The sequence below is a fragment of the Elgaria multicarinata genome, chromosome 9 (assembly GCF_023053635.1).
Source record: "Elgaria multicarinata webbii isolate HBS135686 ecotype San Diego chromosome 9, rElgMul1.1.pri, whole genome shotgun sequence".
NCBI lineage: Eukaryota > Metazoa > Chordata > Lepidosauria > Squamata > Anguidae > Elgaria > Elgaria multicarinata.
In genome coordinates, this window is record NC_086179.1 from 36,894,187 (window position 1) to 36,916,135 (window position 21,949).

General features: G+C 40.8%; 1 protein-coding gene across 1 annotated transcript; it reads left to right on the forward strand.

Annotated features, from left to right (window-relative positions):
* The first annotated feature begins 794 nt into the window (after positions 1–794).
* On the forward strand, positions 795–20,286 carry ADSL (adenylosuccinate lyase). The gene is made up of 13 exons (XM_063133568.1): positions 795–1,067; positions 4,824–5,027; positions 6,216–6,260; positions 6,884–6,963; positions 9,183–9,354; positions 9,825–9,871; positions 10,433–10,523; positions 12,246–12,315; positions 14,553–14,700; positions 15,539–15,629; positions 17,174–17,263; positions 18,671–18,847; positions 20,147–20,286. The coding sequence occupies exons 1-13, from the start codon at positions 906–908 to the stop codon at positions 20,231–20,233; spliced, it is 1,464 nt and encodes a 487-aa protein (XP_062989638.1). The 5' UTR covers positions 795–905; the 3' UTR covers positions 20,234–20,286.
* Positions 20,287–21,949: the final 1,663 nt, after the last annotated feature.

Here is a 21,949-nt window from a genome sequence, read left to right on the forward strand (position 1 = left end):
TCTGCACTTTAACAAATAGTTATTCAACTTTGGACAGTAGTCTTAAATACACGTAAATTCCACGGAAAGTCTAATTTCACTTCTGAAAAATGTGCATAGGACTTGGCTTCCTATGTTGTACATGAGGAACTTCCTATGTTGTACATTCCTATGTTGTACTACGTAGGTTATACATATACAACTTCCTATGTTGTACATTCTCCCTCTGTCGGGCTTCTACTGCTTCTCATTGCAAGTAGAGACTCACATGACAATGTTTCTGCATGTCAGGATGAGCGTTTTTAAAATCCTGCACGGAGCAAGCTGCACTTTAACCTCTTCATCCTGGTATTTTAATTTTTAAAGAAGTATTTTGTACGAAGGCATTCAATCATATGATCGCTGCTTGTAAAATGAAATGACATAGCTTTACACTAATCAGTCGGTAAGAAGGTGACTTGCCTAAACTAGGGATGGGCAGACATCAGGCTTGAGGAACGTTGGTGAGGACGCGACGCGGGTCCGTGTGCTTTCCTGCCTGGGGTGGGTTTTGGTTTGCCGAAGCAAGCAAGCAAGCAAGCAAGCAAGCAAGCAGCAGCAGAAGCAGCAGCAGCAGCTACTAGCCTGAAGAATAACTTGCATTTATTCTCCTTCCCTCCCCTTCCCCGTGTGGGAGGAGCGACGACTGCCATGATGCCTCCCAAGCAGTAGAGGCCTCTGTAGCGACGGACGGCTTGGCCAATTGCACGCCTCTGGGGGTCGTTAAGGCCGGAGGTTGGGCGGGTCTTTTTCACCCTTTTTACGGTGGTCCTCAGGGAGTCCCGCGCCTTTCGCGTGCTGATTATTACTTGTCTCCTTCCCACGCACAGACACGCACGCACACACTCGCGCGCGCCATTGCAGGGAAGAAGGCTGCCTGCGCTGCTATGGCGACTCCGGCCCTCGCTGGCGAGGAAGATGCTTTCGGCCGCTACCGCTCCCCTCTCGTCTCGCGCTATGCCAGCCCAGACATGGCCTTTAACTTTAGCGAGAGGAAGAAGTTCGGTACCTGGCGGCAGCTCTGGCTTTACCTGGCCCAAGCTGAGAAGGTGCGTGTTGGTGCTAAATTAGCGTGTCATGTGCTGAGGGCATCGAAGAGCTGCTGACAGCCTCAGGCAGAGGGGATTTGGGGGAGGTGCAGCTTCTTTCACACACACTCGCTCGAAAAGCTGTACCTGCCAACCTTCCTTCTGCTAGACCAGCCTTCCCCAACCTGGTGTTCTGTGCATGTTCTGGACTTCAGCTCCCATCAGCTCCACCTAGCATAGCCAGTGGTCAGGAATGCTGGGAGTATTAGTGTAAAAGATCTGGAGGTCACTAGGTTAAGCAAAGTTGTTCTACACTCTGTTAAAGGGACAGAAACAGCCATCTTTGAGTCACTCCAATGTGTACTTGCCGACTGAGGATAGCACTGAATGCATGTGATGAAGAGACTAATAGTCAGTGAAAGTTTATGCCGTAATACATTTGTTATAAGGTGCCCCAAGACTCTGCATTTAAACTAGACTGGGAATTTTACTCATCTAGTGGAGGTTTCAGGGATGGAGAGGAAAGGAGGTTGGGATGGCCATAGGATTACTCCTATGGCCGATGTCCCAGCCTCCTCTGCTCCCCACACTTGGGAATGCCCCTTTTTCTCATCTCCACACTCCATTTCCAAGCATAGAGACATAGCTGATGCAGAGAAAATGTGCCAGCTTATTGGGGGTGGGGGGGGGGGGGGAGGCAATTTCCAAACAATCCTATTTTCCCCCAGATGCTGTCTGGGGTCATAGGATTGCTCCCTTAATGTAATGGATTCCACAACATGTCTAGTGAATATGTTGTAGTTTTTTATTTGTGATATCTAAGATTCTGCTCATAGGATTGTTCCAGTGAAACCTTTTCATAAGCATCTGCTCATATTGTGAGTGCTAGTTGCTGAATCAGAATCATTATATGAAATTGCATCTCTTTTTAATATCCTCTTCTGATTGCAGCAACATGATAGTCAGCAACTGTGCTTGCGTATTATAAATCTGATAAAGTTTTCCAAATTAAAATAGGATATCTATCTGCATGTACTTGTGATGAGAAAGGTAAAAGAACTGCTGAAGTATCCCCAACTACATATTTAATGGCCACCAAGAGTAAAAAACAACAACCAATGGGGTAAACAAGAACAGTTTAAAATAGCAAGCAGATTTCAAAGCACACAAATTTGGGATAACTTGATAATGGCAAGTCAGCATTGAAGCTTGCAGTTTGTGAGATGGTTGTGTCGCATATCTCAGACAGCTTCAGCTTTTACTCTTCCCTGCCTGTCTTCTGATTAACGATTACAATGTCCCTAGAAAAAGTGGTATGCAGCAAATGTGTGCATTTCAGTGCAACTCATTTGTTGTCAAAGGGAGGCAGCAAAGTTTTGAACATGCTGGTTGCACAATCCTCTGTAAGTATAAATTATATAGAAGACACCAGGTTATTTCTTAAGGTTTAGGTTACATTTTATATACCCTATTTCTTCATCAGCCTAGAGGGGATTGACCCTAGTTATCGGGCTGTAATGTTCTTTCTAATGTGTGTCTTACCTCACAAGGGGATTTCATAAACCAAGAGTAAACAAAGTGAATTTTATCTTCAGATCCAAATGTTAAACCTTTTCAGCCCTTAGTGGGATTAGCTTCTTTCCCAGAAACTTTTATTAAATAGTACATTTCTCTTGATTTGGTTGTAAAGTTGCATTATGTGGCAGGTCCATGCCAGGGATGTCTCAATGAATGGGAAAGCCTTGGGATCCTCTGGGAATCTAGTTCGCCACCTACCATCTTAAGGTGATCTATTGACAAACTAATCCTGGCAATTATTTTGCTATCTGGAAACCTTTCCTAAAACATGATAAGCCATTCTGTTAGAGAAACAGTGAATCTGCTGGGAAACAAGGTGTGCACTCCCTGAGTGCCTTTCTCCCCAGCAGAATTGTTGGGAATTCAGGGGCAGCAACAAACACACAATCGGCCATTGTGGGCTGCATGCCCACCCCTGTATTAAGACCTCAACACTCTGCACACTAAAAAACCCTAGCACCTTATATTCTGGTTTGCATATTATTTTGATACAGCCAATCTCCAACAGAACATTCTAGTGACTGCAAATGATAAGGTGGGTCTAGGTACTGCAGTGAGAATGAAATGCTAGAACTACAAGCTATCATAGGAACTAAAATGTTGTGCCATCTAAAATGTTAGGACAAGAGCTATACAATTTAACAAAGAGTGAGTACACATTCGGCCAGATTGATGCAGTTCATCCTAGTCCCTGGCTAGGATACAGCATAGATCTATTGCAGCTGCTCTCCTTTCATTTCTTTCTTACCTTAAGCTAAAATGCAGAGAGGGAGCCAGGTCAGGCAGCTGACCTAGAGCTTGTATTTCAATGCAGCTCTATGTTGCCTTCTCTGTTTCACCTTAAGGGGCCACTGAAAGATCTGTGCATGCAAATGACATAGGCTGGGAACTTTTTCTCATTTGGAAATGACAGCAGGGTGTGATCCACGTTCTGTCACATTATTATATGTATGAGGCTGGTTGGATAGTGCAGTGGTGTGTATAGTATGTATGTGTATAGTATGTATGAGACAGGCTGGTTGGATAGGGTGGTGGTAATGATGTGTGTGTGTGTAGTAGGGGACTGAAGCAAACTGAATAAGAGGTTAAGCAACCGTTTGCTGAATTTTCAATGCTGTAGTTCTCATACCTTAGATTTTCTTTCAACTATAACTTTATTAAGGAAGGATGGTTGAAGAACATTTTGAGAGGAGAGCCAAGATGAGAGGCTGGGGTCTCTAGTATATCCTAGATCCTCTTTGTAATGATTATTTAATTATATAGCAGTATACATATCAAATAATATAGGCAAAAGACATCTCTCTTTCCTATGTGTATAGAACCATATTTTCAAAAAGTATGGCACATGCTATTATAATGTATCTTGTGCCTTAGTGTGAAAAGGGGGGTGCTGTTATATTTATCTGTATGATCACATTCCCAAGGAGTTACAGCTCTGATCTTGATCTTCAGCGGAGAGACGGTCACACTATGCACCTGTTTGTTTCATCAAGACTTTGTCAAATTGTTAGTAATGGCCATCAGTAGATTCTCCCTTCTGTCTGTTATGGGAGATGGTTAGATTTCTAATTAGGCGGGATTATGCTTCGTGAAAACTAAATAAAGTAAAAAAAAAAAAATTACATTTGTATGTTGTTTCCCTTGGTTTTCATATAAGCAACATTCCAACTTGTGGTATTTTTAAAAAAGAAATTAAGCCATGTTCCATTTGCATGAAACTGCAATAACACAATTCAGTAACCTCAATCATGAGAGTCATGATACCCTTCAGAATTGGGGGAAGGGGGTCCCCAAAAATCGGGTGGAGGGACTTTCTGCGAGTGACACCCTTCATATTTATAAAAGGGGCCTTCGTCTTGCAGAAAGCAGGTCCTGGATCCAACCCATCTACCAAATTCAAAAAGAGAAATGATAAAATACTTCGTTTCCTAATATTCTTTCAAACTTAACTAGTTAAGAAGACTAATAACCTTGAAACTCTTAATGTCAACCTAAAGGAAACAAGAATAATCTCTGAAGTATAAACTAGGATTTCTGTCACCCATTCCTGAATTTTATGCCTTGGAAGGTTGAAAGTTGCATAGGGCACGTCAGTCATAAGAATAAGATCCTAGAGGAGTATGCAAATTATGTGGAGCTGTTCATCTTATTTGTGTTGACTTCCTTTAATTTTGTGTGTGTGTTCACTTCTTTTCTTAGTCACTTGGCCTACCCATCACAGATGAACAAATAAGGGAAATGGAAGCTAATCTAGACAACATAGACTTCAAGATGGCAGCAGAAGAGGAAAAGAGATTGCGTCATGATGTAATGGCCCATGTACATACATTTGCCCACTGTTGTCCAAAGGCTGCAGGAATAATTCACCTTGGAGCGACTTCCTGCTATGTGGGGGATAATACGGTAAAATAATGTTCCAAAATTGCATTCCGTGCAGCTGGTTTTAAGCACTCAAATGTCACTTAAGGGCACATCTGGGGTGATATTTACATGTTGTATGCTCCTGGCTGGGGTATGCTGGGAGTTGTAGTATTTTTTTCTGTCTAAACATTTATAGGATTGTGTCTTTGATTTTCTATCCTGCTAATCTGATCTAATAAGAAAATACACTAAAATTAGTATTTAGTATCTTTAACAATACTAAAAAAAGGGTAGAAACCCAACTAATCCAACCAAGATTTAAGACACAATTCTATGAGTGTTTAGACACAAAAAGGCCTATAACTTCCAGCATTCCCTAGGCAGTCATGCTAGGGAATGCTTTTCCCTAGCATGACTGGGGCTTTTTTCTATCTAAATACACATAGGATTGTGCCCTAAGATGTTTTCTTTCCCACTTGCCCACAGTGTGTGCTCAAGTTTATTTATTTATTATTTATTTAGAATAATTTTGGATTGCCCTTCTACTCAATGAGTGCTCAAGGCAAGAGTTTTGACTCTTAAGGAAGCAGGGTTTAACATTACTTCTATACTCTCACAAGGCTAGGGATGCAGAATGCTGGTCTTCTTGTGCTTTGATTAAAAACATGCATTTATAGGAATTAAAGAAGTGCTATGATGAATCAGACCAAAGGCCTATCTAGTCCAGCATTCTGTTCATACAGTGGCCAAATAGATGCCTCTTGGAAGACCAGAAGTAGGACATGTCTGCAATATCACCCTCCTGCTCCTGTTCCCCAGCAACTGGTATACAGAGGCATATTGCTTTCTTTATTTCTTCCATTCTTAAACAACTGTACTTATTACATTCCGCTTCAATCATCTCGTGTCGCTAGAAATAAATTCTGGTCAGGGGAGTTAGTTGAAGAGGAAAAAGACATGTTGGCTCTACCAGTTCGTCACTGGCTCATTAACATGAGAAATAAAAGGCCACTTAGGTACATGCAGAATATGAACATTGAGTTGATGTGTGGAATATCTACCTCCATTCAGAAAGAAAAAGAATAAACCTAGTGATCAGCTAGTGTGAAAACCTTTTTTTAATATGGCCAAGATATGATTTAATAGTGTGTATAAAACATCAATCTGAAAGGACAACTGGGTTTTCTTTATTAAAGTTGTGCCTGACTGTTTTGCTTTTCTTTCCATTAGGATTTGATAGTTCTTCGGGATGGATTCAACTTGCTTCTCCCCAAGGTGAGGTGCACAGTTTCACAGGGGCAGGTGCTGTTGATGTCCAGATGGCTATTTGCCCAAATTAACTTCTTGGATAGAAGGTTAGGGAAATGAAAACAATTAGGCATTGGCAAAACACCCAGGAAAAAGTAACATTTTGCAGGGCATTTGATCACCTATTAGTTTCCTGTGAAGTACATGTGGAAGTGTGAAACTCCATTTTCCAATTTGCGATATTATTTCTGACTTCTCAGAATTGTGAAAAGAGCTAAACATTGGTAGTTGCCCAGGCAACATTGAGCAGCTGAAGTAACATCCTTCTTGAGTATTGCTACCTCCTGCTTAGAGCTTCATATGGAGCAAAATTAGCACATGCCATAAGTAAAAAATGAATGTCTTCTACTGCATTTAAAAATGGATCAGATTAAGCTGTATTATTTATTTTCTCCTTTGCCCCTCACCCCATTGTAATGCTTAAGTATTTGACAGCTGCTGACAGCTTCTCCCCATCTTTCCTGTACATGAAGGGGAGAAGTTTGTACGCTTCCCATAGCTCATTGGAGGAATGGTGGGATAAAATGTAAATCATAATTCCGTGTTTCCACTCATTCTCATTTCCTTTCCTTTCCGCACACCCTTGCTAGCTCGCCAGAGTGATCAGCCGCCTAGCAGACTTTGCTGAGAAGTATGCTGATTTGCCTACCTTGGGCTTCACTCATTATCAGTAAGTCATTCATAGATGTACTCATTTAATGCTGTGGATGCTGCTACCATTTCTACCTTATCTCTTTTATCCAACAGTGGATCTTTAGCTGCTTCTGTGTATGACTGAGGTCAGTAATTGAGTTAGAACTTATGAGATGAACACCTGTAAGTGTATGAACCGCAATTGCTAGGGGCCCTTTTATCTCGGTAAATTTATGCTGAGTTCAGTGCTCTCAGGCTGAAGATTTTAAGCCAATAGTTCAGACTGTGTGAAACCAGATTCAGTGCTGTTAAAATACTCATAGCATTTAGATGCCATGCATCCAGTTGCACTGGATAAGAATAACATGTTTTCTTTACTGCCTGTTGGACTAACAGTTACTTTGACATAGATGCCAGTTCAGTGACCAATTGGTCTATTTCCTAATACGAGACCCCTTCTGTCACACACCTTTGTACCCACACGCACAAATCAGATCACCATAATAAATATACTATTATCTAATCAGACTTGGAAAATACTGAAGCCATTCCTGCCTTCCTATTTAGAGTTGCTTGTTTGGTTGAATAGGTTGAGCTTTAATTGTTGCCATTCTTACAGCAAAATGGATCACCATTCCAGTAAGTATCATTGGCCTGGTTCAGACAACATGCTAAACCATGCTGCTTAACCACAAAACGGTTAAGGGAATGCATAACGCATTCCTTTAACCATTTTGTGATTAAGCAGCATGGTTTAGCATGTTGTCTAAACCAGGCCTTTGAGTTAACCAGCAATTACACAGGGCTTTTTTTTTAGAGACTTTCTGCAAAATCCAATTTGAGACAGCCAATCCAGCCCTGTTTTTTAACAAGCAATTCAATATATGACAGTTTTTCAGGCTTCCCAGTGCCACAAGCACATGTGTGTAATTCATAATTAATTTTTACATATTAGTGTTCCAGTACTCTAGAAGGCATTGCTTGGAATCATAGAATAGTATATGTCTTTCTATTAGGATTATACAAGACCAGTTGCTGGATTTCCATTTTATGGGTAGCTTTAAAACAATACAGAACAAAACGGAAGAAACAAAATAAAAATTGAAGTCTGGTGGAAGACCAGTAGGAATGAATCATTGCTGTGTCAGTCTGCTCCTCATTTTTGATTTTACTACAATTAAGACAGCTTCCTGATTTTTGTGTGAGACATAGGCCTGCTACATTGATGATATCACTAGTATCCCTCTGCTCGGAATTCTTGCAAGCTCTCATATTTTTGACTTTGCTTGAAAATGCATAAGGTAGGATCACTTATTGTAATCCATATTTCATTGACTCTAATGCTATATATAATTAGAAAATGTGTTGTACTGTTTATTTTGTTCAGTCACTTTAGGAATTTTTTTTTAAGAATCCATATTTTAGAGCTTTAATCCAAAAGTAAATATTTATCTAATTAAAATATTTATACACATCATAGACTATACTCAGCTATCTCAAATATAAAGACAAAGGCCATTTTTGTTTGAACCCCAGGTTGCAGCATTCTGGCTTGATGAAAGAACTGCAGTGTCTGTATTATGATACTAATAGGCCATGTTTATTTATTTATTTATTTGATTTATTTAAAATATTTCTTGGCTGCCTTTCAGGGCAAGAGCCATCCCAAGGTGGCGTACAGTAATAAAACACATAATTAAAAAATGATACAGTCTTTAAAAGCAATAAAACCAATAAAAAGGCATTAAAAACAGTGAAAACAGTGAACATACCAGGGGAAGGCCAAAGTAGTATGTTTTCAGGGCCTTCTTAAAAGCCTGCAATGATGGGGCTTGGCGGACCCCTGATGGCAACTTATTCCAGAGGTGTGGGGCCACTGCAGAAAGGGCCTTAAATGGTCACCCATCTAGCCGCGTTCACAGGTAGACTAATGAGAATGGCCTCTGATCTTAAAGTGCAGATGAAGGCAGTGAATTTGCACACCTGTACAGTATTGTTTACCAATGAGTCTGAATGCATGGGGCTCAATCCTATGAATGCTTACACGGAAAAATGTCCTTCAACTCTCAGCGTTCTGGCTGGGAGTTTTCTCTTTAAAACTGCTTAGGATTGTGTCTTCTGTTACTTTTTCCCATGAAAATTCTTAAAATAATTATGATAGAAATGCTCCAGAGCAACTAGTACTGTCACTTGATAGTAATATGGATGAACCTGTATGGGATTGTTCTTGAGTTATGTTCTTTGTGGTGTTTTTAGGCCTGCACAACTAACTACAGTAGGTAAACGATGTTGCCTGTGGATCCAGGATCTTTGCATGGACCTTCACAATTTTGAACGGGCGCGAGATGAATTGAGATTTCGTGGTGTGAAAGGCACCACTGGCACCCAGGCCAGCTTCTTGCAGCTCTTTGAAGGAGATCATGATAAAGTAAGCCTTTCCAGCAAGAGTCAGTTTTCAATTGTAATTTGTTTGAAAGCGCTTATTAATTAATCTGTGTATTCATTAAAAATAGTTATAGGATGTCTTTTTAAGTGAACATCCAACCTAAGCAGCTAACCCCAAAAAAAAGTATTGAAAAAATTAAAACAGCAGAAACTGTAAGAAACGTGACCTTAAAAGAACAGTCCGAATATATCAAGAATCCATCTTAGCCATCAGGAAAGGAACAAGCTGAACCTTCCTTGGGTTTGTGTTGGGATAAAATTTTCATGGACCATGGAAGAATTACGGTACCTGAGGGAGCAGAAGCAAAGGAGTTATTGGGCAAGTTAGTGTTTACATCAGCAAAACGTGCAGGGCTTAGAATGGTGTTTGAGGAGGAAATGTGTTCTGTGGCACAATCCATATTCCCACTTCAGTCACTGCATTCTGAGGTTCCTATCTATTTTTCCCCTGAGGTGGAGGAGCTGGACAGGCTGGTGACTGCAATGGCGGGATTTAAGCGGTATGTAAAACAAAAACAAAAAAACTAACTTGTCTCCCTTGCCTTAATGCTAAGGATGTGCTGAACAGTGAATTCTTAGGAACACAGAATATATAGAATCAGACCATTGCTCCATCCAACTCAGTTATGTCTATACTGACTGGCAGCGTCTCTCCAGGGTTTGAGACAGGAGTCTTTCCCTGCCCTGGAGATGCCAGGAATCAAATCCTTTTGCATGCAAAACATGTGCTCTATCACTAACCTATGGCCCTTCTCCATTTATAACACGATCAGCTCTGTGATTTTGTGGATGAACTCAAATTCTGTTCTGCTATTAACATTCCTGTTGCTAGAGCTAACAGTTAGGACCTATTGGGGAGAAAGTGTGCTTTCAACTTCTGCTCCATAATGTGGCTTTGCAGTTGAACTTCTTTGTATCTTAACCCTGTTGTTCAAGCATGAACTAAGGGTCAAGGAACCAGTTGATGATATGTGATATTCATACATTGTTGCATGCTCACTCAGCCTTGTTAATGGGCCCTGTTGACCTTCATGATACTTTATTTTTGTGTTTGTTTTCAGGGCTTATATTGTCACAGGACAGACGTACAGTCGTAAAGTGGATATTGAAGTCTTGTCTGTTCTGGCAAGTCTAGGGGCGTCCATACATAAGGTAAGAACTACTTTGAGCTCCATATGTAAAGGTACTTTTAATAAAAAGGATTCTGTGGGATGATAACTTGAATTGCACAGGCACACAAATTGCTTTTCTAGGTGGTTTCACGCTCCTAAAACCAAGGGTCCTTAATTTAACTCCTGCTTCTAGAAACATAAATCCCATTCAGATGTTTTTCTCTTCATTGTTTAACTCAGATTTGTCTAGTACATCTGATGTCTGGGAGATACCCTATTGAATTATAAGTGAATGCAAGGGTGACAGTAAACTCTTAAGGGTCAAAATACAAGTCAGATGCTAGCTTTTATACCAGTTCTACTTTAGGGTCACTGTGATGTTGAGAGTCTTACACCTCTTCTTGACCCAGGAAGTCACTAGGTACGTCAAATTAGACAGGTGTCTTGCTCCTCCAGCTTTACCATTGGGTTTAAATATCTACAACTCTGCCAGCTTCCAATTTCTGTCCACCCAGCTCAGAGGGTTACCACACACTTCTGGTGTAGCTTCGTTAAGAAGAACAAGACATTAAGATCACATCACATCCGTTTTAATTATTAATATATGCAAACTACCCAGAAATTCAGCCAAGGAAATAAAAAGAAAAAAAGTTAATTATAACTCCTAACACTTGTCTTGGCTGATAAAATGGGCAAGCAGGTTTATCTTTCCCAGAAGAACCATGGTGCCAGGCTGTAGATGTGAGTTAGAAATAAAAAATCTTTCTCTCTGCCATTCTAGCAGTAGATGTAGAGTGGAATATAGCAAGCATAGGTGTTTGTTTGTTTTTCAACAGAAGACCACTAGCAGAAGAGTTGATTGTATATTTGTAGGTTCTTCCCTCCAGAATGAACACAGTGGTCGGGTTCATGCAATCAGTGAGGCAAACAATGCAATATGGGCTGTTTCCCCTGTTGCTCATCCCACCAGTATTTACCTAATTTACCATAATTACCCATGCTGCATTGCGGGTTGCCGTGTCATCTGAACTCAGCATGCGGTGGTACAGTGCTGGCTTCTAACCCACCCCACAACCCATGGCTTGTTGTAGGGGTTGTGGGGTGGGTTACAAGCCATCTTCAGCTCATTGGGTTCAGATGACACGGCAACACATGATGCAGCGAATTGGGTAATAGTGGTCGTGCAAGTGTCATGCATGGGGATGGGGGAAACAACCCATACTGCATTGTTTTCCCCTGTGATCATGTGAAGCCAGTGGCATAACTCAATTTAGAATATCAGGTGGGGTGAAACTAAAGCCAATCAATTGTAGCAGCATGTACCTTCCTTTCTTCCCCTAGAAAGGAAGGTACATAGGGTGAAACAAAGGTCAGATACAGATTTAAAAATTCTGTACTTCAACCTATGGGATCCCTAGCTCTCTGTGACAAATTCATACTATAGTAGATGAGATCCAAATGCATATATTTTGGCAGGAAGCTCCTATTCAAGCTTTCCCCATTTCTTTTGGAATAAACGAGGGGTAAAAGATGATTAAATGCATTTTTGTGTAATAGATTGTGGCTGCAATCATTAGAAGAGAGTGTCCCATAGTGATCAGTGGGGCTTACTTCTAAGTAGACATGCATAGGATTGCACTGTTAGTCCTTTAATGAGAAATCTCATTGCTTTTTTCCCAGTGGCTAGCAATGGAAAAATATTGATGGATGCTAATACTGTTTAGGAACATTGTGTGAACTCACTCTTGGTGTGTGTTTTCAGATATGTACTGATATTCGCCTTTTGGCCAACCTCAAAGAAATAGAGGAACCTTTTGAGAAAGAACAAATTGGTAAGTAGTGTGTGTGGGAACAGGATTTTGTTTTGTTTATTCTGTTTAACTTGTATTGATTACCCAGCTCTTTATTACAGTAGCACTTATGAGAGGCTGCATATATATTTTAAGGCATTATATATCATAATCGAATGATTAAAAGTGAAATAAAAATGGAACATTATGTTAAAAAGTCTCATGGAGAATCAGTTGGCAAATTTATATCCCACCATTTGTATGTAAATGAGCATTGCAGAGAAGATGTGTACACATAATTTCCCCTGAAACGAAATGGAACTTGAAAATACCCATTGGTAAATTTCTAAAGCTGTTGCTTTTATCACCCTTGGTTTAAGGCAAACTGGAAAACTATGTTTTGTACTTGCATTTCAAAGCAGGATTGAAAAACCATAGTTTCATACTGGGTTTTGTGTGCAAGCCATACTTTGCCTAAAGCCTAGAAAGGAGGGCAGGAATCACTGTGTTCAGGAGAGGAAGGACTTGAGGATTCTCAAAGCTTTGTTCTTGTAGCACATAATACTATAGCTTGGCATCGCGTCTAAACAGACCAATATATTATATACTGCTGGTTTCAGTTTATTAATATATTAATAAACAATATCTATATAGGGAGAGTGAAAACATTAGCTTTCTTTTAAAGCAAATCCCATTTCCACATTGTGGTTGAATTCTGGGAAAATGTGTTTTATTCCAACCAAAGTGACTTTAAACATGCCAGGATGAAATCATATTTATTTATTTATATAGCGCCATCAGTGCACGTGGCACTTTACAATCATGGTTTCAGATCTTGATTTGTTAACTAACATTGGTTATAACAAACCACAGTTCACAGATAGCACTCTTCAAATACTTAAAAGGTTGTCACACAGGAGGGCCAGGATCTCTTCTCGATCCTCCCAGAGTGCAGGACACGGAATAATGGGCTCAAGCCAGATTCCAGCTGGACATCAGGAAAAACTTCCTGACTGTTAGAGCAGTACGACAATGGAATCAGTTACCTAGGGAGGTTGTGGGCTCTCCCACACTAGAGGCCTTCAAGAGGCAGCTGGACAACCATCTGTCAGGGATGCTTTAGGGTGGATTCCTGCATTGAGCAGGGTGTTGGACTCGATGGCCTTGTAGGCCCCTTCCAACTCTGCCATTCTATGATTCTATAAGTTTGGATATAACATGGAACTATGGCTTGCTCCAAGGAGAGAGCAGAAGATTTCATTCTTCTCATGTGTGGAGGAAAGGTAGGAGAATGAAAACTGAAATCACATTGCTGTTCATTCCCAGTGGACAAGTTCCCTCAGTCTGAGGGCCACATAGGATAATGGCTGGTGGGTAAATAGGCACAATAACCCTCGGTAAATAGGCACAACTGCATGCATGCACGCTTGCACATGCATGCACGCACAAGCACATACATACATGTGCATACACTCTTCCCCCCACCCCAAATCCTACTGCAGATCCCTGTGGAAAAAGACTTTAACTGAGTAGTACCACTAGGTTAAACATAAACACACACCATCACAGTGATGCTGCTTTAGATCGCTGCAGTAGGGTGGAGGCTTTAACCCGACCCCCATCTCAGCAATTCTCCAGGGAAAAGGCCCACATAGAGGCTCCTCATGTGCCCTCTTTCCCTGGAGCATCAGGCTAGTGGAAGTCCAGTTCTCCAGGGAAAGACAACACACAGGGACAGCACACATTGTCTTTCTCTTGAGTATCGCTGCAATAGGCGTGAGGTTAAAGCCTCCTCCCTATCTCAGTGATGCTGCTCAAGGTTGCAGTGGCGAAGAGGCTTTAACCTTGCTCCGTTGCAGTGATTTTCCAGGGAAAGAGGGTCCCACAGAAACGGTCATGGAGGGCCACATGTTTGCCCACCCATTTTAGGTGATTGTCTGAATAGAATTTAGGAATGGTGGTTATGGAGAAAAACAGCCTTGTTGTACTGCTATACAGAAACACTTAATTTGCAAGTAGTTTAAACTGAATACAGTAAGTAAATCTTGACTTCAAATGCCACCATATTGGGAAAAACTCAAAATGTATTCAGTTTTGTGTGCAAACTGCTGTCTAGTCAAGATTCTTGTATATTGGTGAATATTGCTTTCGAAAAAAATTAAGTTAAAAAAAAAACTAACAGTAAGAAGGAACTTAAAGGCACACTATATTAACTTTCCTAATTTAATTTACTTTGCCTCCACATACTCTTCCCCCTTGTGTTTTCCTCTGTTATACAGGTTCAAGTGCCATGGCTTATAAACGGAATCCCATGCGTTCAGAGCGTTGTTGCAGTTTAGCTCGCCACCTTATGATTCTGGTCCTGGATCCCCTTCAGACGGCTTCCGTGCAGTGGTTTGAGCGTACCTTGGATGATAGTGCAAACAGGTATATTCCTGATACTTATTTCTAGGACATGAAGTAGGGATACTCTAGATATTGAAGTTAAAGGAAGAAACTAACCATTGTCACTATAATGGTCTGTTCAGTACCCCATATCTAAACACACTTACTTGAAATTTAGAAATAAGGAACATAAAATAGGCTGGGCAAATTAGATAAGAGCAAAAGTTATAAAGCCTACAAAAGGACTCTTCTATGGAAATGCTTAGAGTCTGCTAAGAAAGATGTTGGGTTGTGTCACTCCCAGCAAAGAGTCACCTCTTCTAGCAGAGACCTGTAACAACTAATAATGTCTGTTCTTGTAGACTTTTAAGCTGTCTTTATTTTCCTGTCGTAAAGTTTAACTAGCACCGTGGTACCATCTTCTTTCTGTTACTGTCTTGAATTTATTTGCTTTTGGTTAATGTTTTAAAATACAATCTAAGAGAGCAATCCTATGGCCCCTAGACAGCGTCAGGGAGGCCATAAGCTGTTCCTGGATCCAAGGCCAAAGACAGTGCTCTGATCTCAGACCCAGAACCTCTTTCCAAGTAGATTGACTTTTCTGGGTTTTTAGAGGCTGGATTAGGTTTTTTTAAAAATAATTTTGATACTGAAAATCCCATCATTCACAATGAGTGACAAGTCCGCCATTGAAGAAACTAATTGCTAAAAGCCCAGCCCAGTAAAATGTTCCTTAAAACTCTGTCTGCTGGGGAAAATATGACTAGCAAGCAAGTTAAGAAGAAAAAGGTGGTACTGAATTGTTAAAACTCTCCTTTCTGTGAGAATACGGTAATATTTTCCCCCATCCTGGTTCTCTTTTGACCTTTCCCCTCTACAGGCGTGTGTGTTTAGCTGAGGCCTTCCTCACTGCTGACATAATACTTAGCACCCTGCAAAATATCTCTGAAGGTCTTGTGGTATATCCCAAGGTAAGAAGTAAAAGTAGAGGAAGTGTGGGCACTCCTGTAAAATCGTTTTTCAAACTATGTTCTGGGGAGACTTGGGGTTCCTTGGAAGCTTATTTGGGGTTCCTCACTGAGATCAGTAATGGCAGACAAGCTTTACCAAAATACAGCCTGTCTCCCCTTACTAGTCTTTCCTTGCAATGCACAACCACTGGGTGATGGACATGTTGTAGATGTACTCTCAGTTAACACAGGATGTGTCAACACAGGATGACAGTGATGAACAACAGGCCTAGCCGGCATCCCACATAAATGATGTGTAAACCCTGAAACACTCACAGACTCCTCTGCAACACGCAAGGGTTCCTTGACGGTCATGGAAAGAATTCCCTCATGACATTTGTAAAACTCTGCCGTAAACTGTCATCCCCACTTCCAGTACTGGGTTCTTAGAATTTTTTTAAAGCAATCATATTCACATCTGCTGTTTAAATTACAGTTGACTGAGTAGTGGTGGTTTTACAAGTGGGGTAGAAGCCCATAAATACTACTGAGCAATATCTGCATGTGGCCGACCTTCAAAAGGAAAGCTGGGCAAATAAATTTGGACCTCCACAATGGATTTTTTAAAAATAGATTTCTAACCCACTTTTCAGTTAAAAATCATCACAAAGGGGATTACAACAAACTTTAAATTATAAAAAAAACAAATCAACCATAAAAAATAAATAAACGTTATTTAGTACATAAATAATTAAAATAACAAATAAGCTAGCCTGATAAAGAGTTGCTACATGGGACTTCTAAAAGGAGTATCCTTGGGTATTTACAGGCATGACATTGTTTGACTGCTTTGGAAGCACTCTTGCCATGTTAGGTTCAAACAAACCATTTTCCAGGGCCAAGCTCTGGAAAAGAAAAGAGTTTTGCAGGTATGCAACTGCACAGTGCTGGTTGTCTAACACTTGTAATATCTTGAACCCATCTCCCGAATAATGTTGCTATCCTCTTTAAATTCTTATGTTTAAAAATTAAACATCTTTATTAGCACACACCTGAAGCATGGGGTGGGGGTGGGAAAAAACCAACAACTGAAGCAGTATTTGATTCACTGTTTAGTACATCTGTCATTTTACATTGTGAAGCTGGGAGGCAGCTGGGAAAACATCTGCTGTGCCTTCCTGTTTTAAACATTGTATCCGTATGCACCTATAAGGGAACAATTACTATTTTTCCTGTTCTAAGCCTGTACCAGTATGGAATGCATTGAAACAAAGAAGTTTTAAATGGTAGTTATAAAAGTGTTTACACTTGAGTTCAAGAACATGCTGTCCAGGAATGTAGAAGCTGCCTTATTGTTCATCTAGCTCTGTCGCGTCCACTCAGGCTGACAGTAGTTCTCTGGGGTCTTGGGGAGAGATATTTTACAACAGGTGCTACTAACCTGGGGCCCTCAACATATAAAGCATGTGTTTCACTGAGCTGTGATCCCTCCTTGAATAAATACATAATGAGGAGTAACAGAGAGATGATCCAGGATATATTTACTTTTTTTATGGCTGTTTTAGGTAATTGCAAGGCGTATTCAACAGGAGTTGCCTTTCATGTCCACAGAAAACATTATAATGGCTATGGTGAAAGCTGGGGGCAATCGCCAGGTATGTATTCCTATTCTTATTCAGGTTCTTATTCACAGGCTCAACATTATACATGAGGAATAGAAGGATCATAAAAAGATAATGAAACCAATATTTTAAAGTTGTTATTCTTAATTGTATCTCCTCATGTTGTAAAGAAGAAAGGCTGTCTGCAGAACTCTGCTTTTTACAAGTTCATCCTCCTGGGAAGGCATTAATGCTGTTCTATATTACTATCAAACAAACCCATCTTTGCAAAAGTGGAATAGCTTGTATGTTGATACAGTGAAGGCAGTTAAGGGCTAGTGATTGTTTTCTGCTTTAAATCAAGGGTTTTGAAAACGGGAGCCAAAGTGGGCAAGTTGTATAACCCGTTACAAAGAGGGAAGGCAAAATCTAGACATGGAGCTGCTGTTTGGGAAATCTGTAAAATGGCAAGCTTATTCTCCATTATTTGCCTTCCTATCAAGCAAGCATGGGGAACTCCCATGGACCTAATTTAACCTGCCCCGTTCCTAGTCTACCTTGCAAGGCCCCATTCCCTTCACCATACCCCCTTGCCTGTGATCCTGTCTTATTATTATTTGTTTCTTTTCTCACACATTCTGGCTTTTTCACTGCTTCTAAGTGACTTTCGAGTCATTTGCCAAGAGCTTCCAACTAGCTAGTGCTGAGCAAAGTGCTTCAAACAGCAAAGCTTCAAAGAGCAAACAGCCTAGGATTAACAAGGACTTGTTCATGCTGTTCTGGAAGCCCTCATTTCTGCTTAATAGTAGTCCTTGCTAATCCTTGGCTGTTAGCTCTTTGAGAGTTGGTTAGTTCTGGGCAACTGTTGGGAGCAGAGGTAAAAAGAAAATGCATAATTGTGACCTGTTCTGCTCTGCTGCTCCATCACAGCTAAAGTCTGCCTACTGATGTTCCCATCTAGACACATCTATATATCAGTAAAGATCAAAATTTACTGCTATATGATGTGTGTGTGTGTGAGAGGGGACTACAAAAGAAATTTTAAATTTCATTTTCCTCAGGGAACTTCATTTGATTTGAGGTTGGTATTCAATCTTCCTTCTGGGTGACATGAGGGGTTACAGATATTTCATGCTTACTTACAAGTAATTCAGATGGAATGGTAATTGGCTTCTGATTGTGGGAGGGCTGTAGATACGTGAAACCCTGACTCTTATTGTGGCTCGTAACATGAAATGCTCTTCCTGCAATCTATGAACACTTACATGGGAATAAACTCAATTGAATTCAGTGGGACTTATTTCTGAGTATGCATGCATAGGATTGTGCTGTACTTTTCAGAGTGGCAAGTCACCCTTTGGGTCTGCCCACTGCTGGAAGGCAGCCCCCCTGCCCTCCGTGAAGGAAATTTAGCATGTTTCCTAATTTATTAATAATGTGTTGTTCATTTCTTTTTCCTAGGATTGTCATGAGAAAATACGGGTTCTGTCCCAACAAGCTGCTGCTGTTGTGAAGCAAGAAGGGGGTGATAATGATCTCATTGCACGTATTCGTGCTGATCCCTACTTCAGCCCTATCCAAGGGAAGCTGGAAACTCTCTTGGAGCCCACATCATTTACTGGACGTGCTTCTCAGCAGGTAAGAAGGACAAAGAAGACTTGAAGGCCTTTTAATAGGCCTGTTCAGACGACACTTCAGGCTCTGTGGTTAGCGAAGCTGTGGTTCTCTGGGGTTAGCACTAACCACAAGCCAAGCTGTTGTACATAACACTTTAAGCTATGGTTAGAGCTGCTAACCCTGCTGCAGATGGTCCAACTCTAGTTAGCGAGCAGGGTTTAGCAAAATGCATCGCACAAGACACCTTAAACCCTGCTGCTTAACCAAAAGCCTTAACCAGCAGGGTTTAAGGTGTCTCCTGAGCAGGCCCAGTGTTGCTATAGTCATTCTAAAGCAGGGCTGTGGAACTTGTGGCCTTCCAGCCTGGCCGATAGTGAGGGATAGTGGGAGTAGCAGTTCATCAGCATGCATGACCATTTCCTCCTTTGTCTCCCCTTGCACTCATTTTATTACTTCATTTCATACAATAAAACTTCAGCTATTGGGTGGCATAGAAATGCACCGAAGTTCATCTGTTGCTGCTTTGTCCCCCTTCTGCCATACTCTCCCTCCTTCCCTATTCAGTTAAGCTGTTTCCTTCATCCATTCCTTCTTGACTTTCTTCTAAACTGTTTCTGACTTTTTATTCTGAATGGCCTGCCCCACCTTGTCTTACTGGTTTAATGTGATTTGGGAGGTCTGTAATTGGATCAGTCAATTCCCATCCGGTGCGAAGGAGACAACCATTATGGGTTAACTCCTTTCACTGCCCAGGACAGGTAAGGAATATGTGAACAAACTTTTTGCTTTGGTCCTAGCCTCTGGCTCCTCCCAGCCAGCCAGTTCGTTCCTTCCCTATGCCCGGGATAGAGCTTGTTCTTATCTCTCCTAAACAATCTCCAGTTCTTTGTGTACAATGCCTAGCATATTGTTAGTCCCATGTAAACATTCTTCAACAGGAGCAGTCTGAGCAAAATTCTTGGTATATCTTTTGAATCTGAAAGAATTTCATTTTTGTACCACTACTATTTATTCTTAGTTATTAACTCATCAGCTTCAGCAGTGACAAATCTATGCATCCATTTTTTTTATCCTTTAGCTGTTCTTCCTGTACATTTTGATCCAAGCCTTTCTGGATTACTAGGTGGTGTGTAAAACAGAGTAAGAGAACAATCCTATGCACGTTTAGACAGAAAAAGATCCTGTACTTCCCAACATTCCAGTATGGCTGGCTGGGGAATGCTGGGAGTTGTAGGACTTTTTCTGTCTAAATATGCATAGGATTGTGCCCTAAAGGGCTAATATGCTCGGGCTAATCTTTTCTCCCTTCCTTCACAACAGGTGGCAAGATTCCTGAAAGAAGAGGTCCACCCAATGCTGAACCTTTATCAAAACAAGATGGGTGTGAAAATGGAGCTTTCTCTTTGAATTAGTGTTTTAGTTGGGCATGTGTGGGAAGGATAATAAAATATTTTTAAAATGCCTTTATCTGAAGTGTGAATTGGGTCTTAGATGATTTTCTGGAAAAGAACATGCTGATGAATTAAAACAAATACTTGAATTTTAATTGCAATTTCCAGAGGTTCACACCCTAGTCAGGATTGAGCCACACTGAAACTAGAGAGCTTGGTATAGCTTCAAAGAGTTTATGCACACAAACAAAACAAAGGGTGTTTCTAGATTTCCTATGCTACTGTACCAAAAGAAATTCATAGCCAGTGAGCAACCCTATCCTGAGGATTGACCCCAACTCTAATGTAACACTGAAACTTCCCTCAAACCACTAAAAGTCAGCATGCAAGCGGACCTGGTATTCCACTAAATCTGCCTGGCCCTGCTACGCTCTTCCATGGCCATGCTTGCAGCCAGGGGAGCTGTGCCTTCTCAACCCTAACCTGAAGTTTAACCCCAACACTAACATACCTCTGAGATTTCCCTCGAGCCAGCTGCGCCCCTTCCTAGAGTTGGAAGACATAAAGACAGTAGTGCATGCGCTGGTAACTTCGAGGCTCGACTTCTGCATAAGGCTTCCTTTGTGCCTAGTCTGGAAACTTCAACTAGTTCAAAATACGGCAGACAGGTTGGTCACTGGTACACCTAGGGGTGACCATATTACAACAACTTTAAAATCACTTCACTGGCTGCCAATTAGTTTCCGGGGAAGTATAAAGTGTTGGTTATTACCTTTAAAGCCCTACATGGTTTGGGTCCAGGTTACCTGCAGGATCGCCTTCTCCTATACAATCTGCCCCACACACTCAGGTCCTTTGGGAAGGGTTTACTGCAGTCAGCCACAACTAGACTGGCAATTGTTACCCAGAGGAACTTTTCTTCTGCTGGAATGGCCTGCCGGAGATTCGTCAGCTTAAAGCTCTCTCTGAGTTTAAGACAGCTGTAAAGACTAGTCTCTTCCGGTAGGCGTACTGTTTAAATTTTAAACAGTAATTTTAAACCTAAGAATTTTAAAATGCTGTGATTGTTATTTTAATATTGTATTGGTTTATATACTCTTTTAACTAATTTTATGTATTATATTGTGCTTGGTGTTGGTCCCCATCTTGATCCAGAGGGAGAGGCGGGTAATAAATTATTATTATTTTTATTTTTATTATTATTATTATTATTATTATTATTATTATTATTATTATTATTATTCATTATGCAAGCTATCCTGGTGGTCCACTCAGTCTGTCTGGCACTGTTAGGCTCTTGGAATTTCCTATTTTATCTAATCAATGGACCACCATTATGGCATCGGTATCTGTATTATTCAGCAGACACTTTTGTTTTGGACGCCACAATGTCTCTTTAACAAACGTTTAAGTTGGCTAATTGTTGGAGGTGTCATATAGTTAGTGAGAAGTGCTCTATAATCCCCTTTTAAAACCACATGATTTCAAGGTTATTGAAGTTATGATTATCCCTATCCCTATTTTAAATACTGTTTTGGGGGGTGGAATCAAGTCATGCTGAGTGGGGATGATGGGAGTTAAACACAATGTAGAGGACAAGAGGCAGGGAAGGCTGTTCTAGACCCCCCTCTGAAACAGTGCTTTACTCTAAAACGAGAGCTGCTCCAACCTCTCTACAGTGGAAGCTCTAATCCCTTGCACCCCAGATTTAAGGAACCTGCCAGGGTGGGTT

Bases quoted from the DNA above. Each gene is read 5' to 3' on its own strand.
- ADSL (XM_063133568.1), top strand. From the start codon at position 906: ATGGCGACTCCGGCCCTCGCTGGCGAGGAAGATGCTTTCGGCCGCTAC. The intron at 5,028-6,215 runs GTAAAATAATGT...TCTTTCCATTAG, and splicing joins GCTATGTGGGGGATAATACG to GATTTGATAGTTCTTCGGGA. The intron at 17,264-18,670 runs GTATGTATTCCT...TCTTTTTCCTAG, and splicing joins AAGCTGGGGGCAATCGCCAG to GATTGTCATGAGAAAATACG.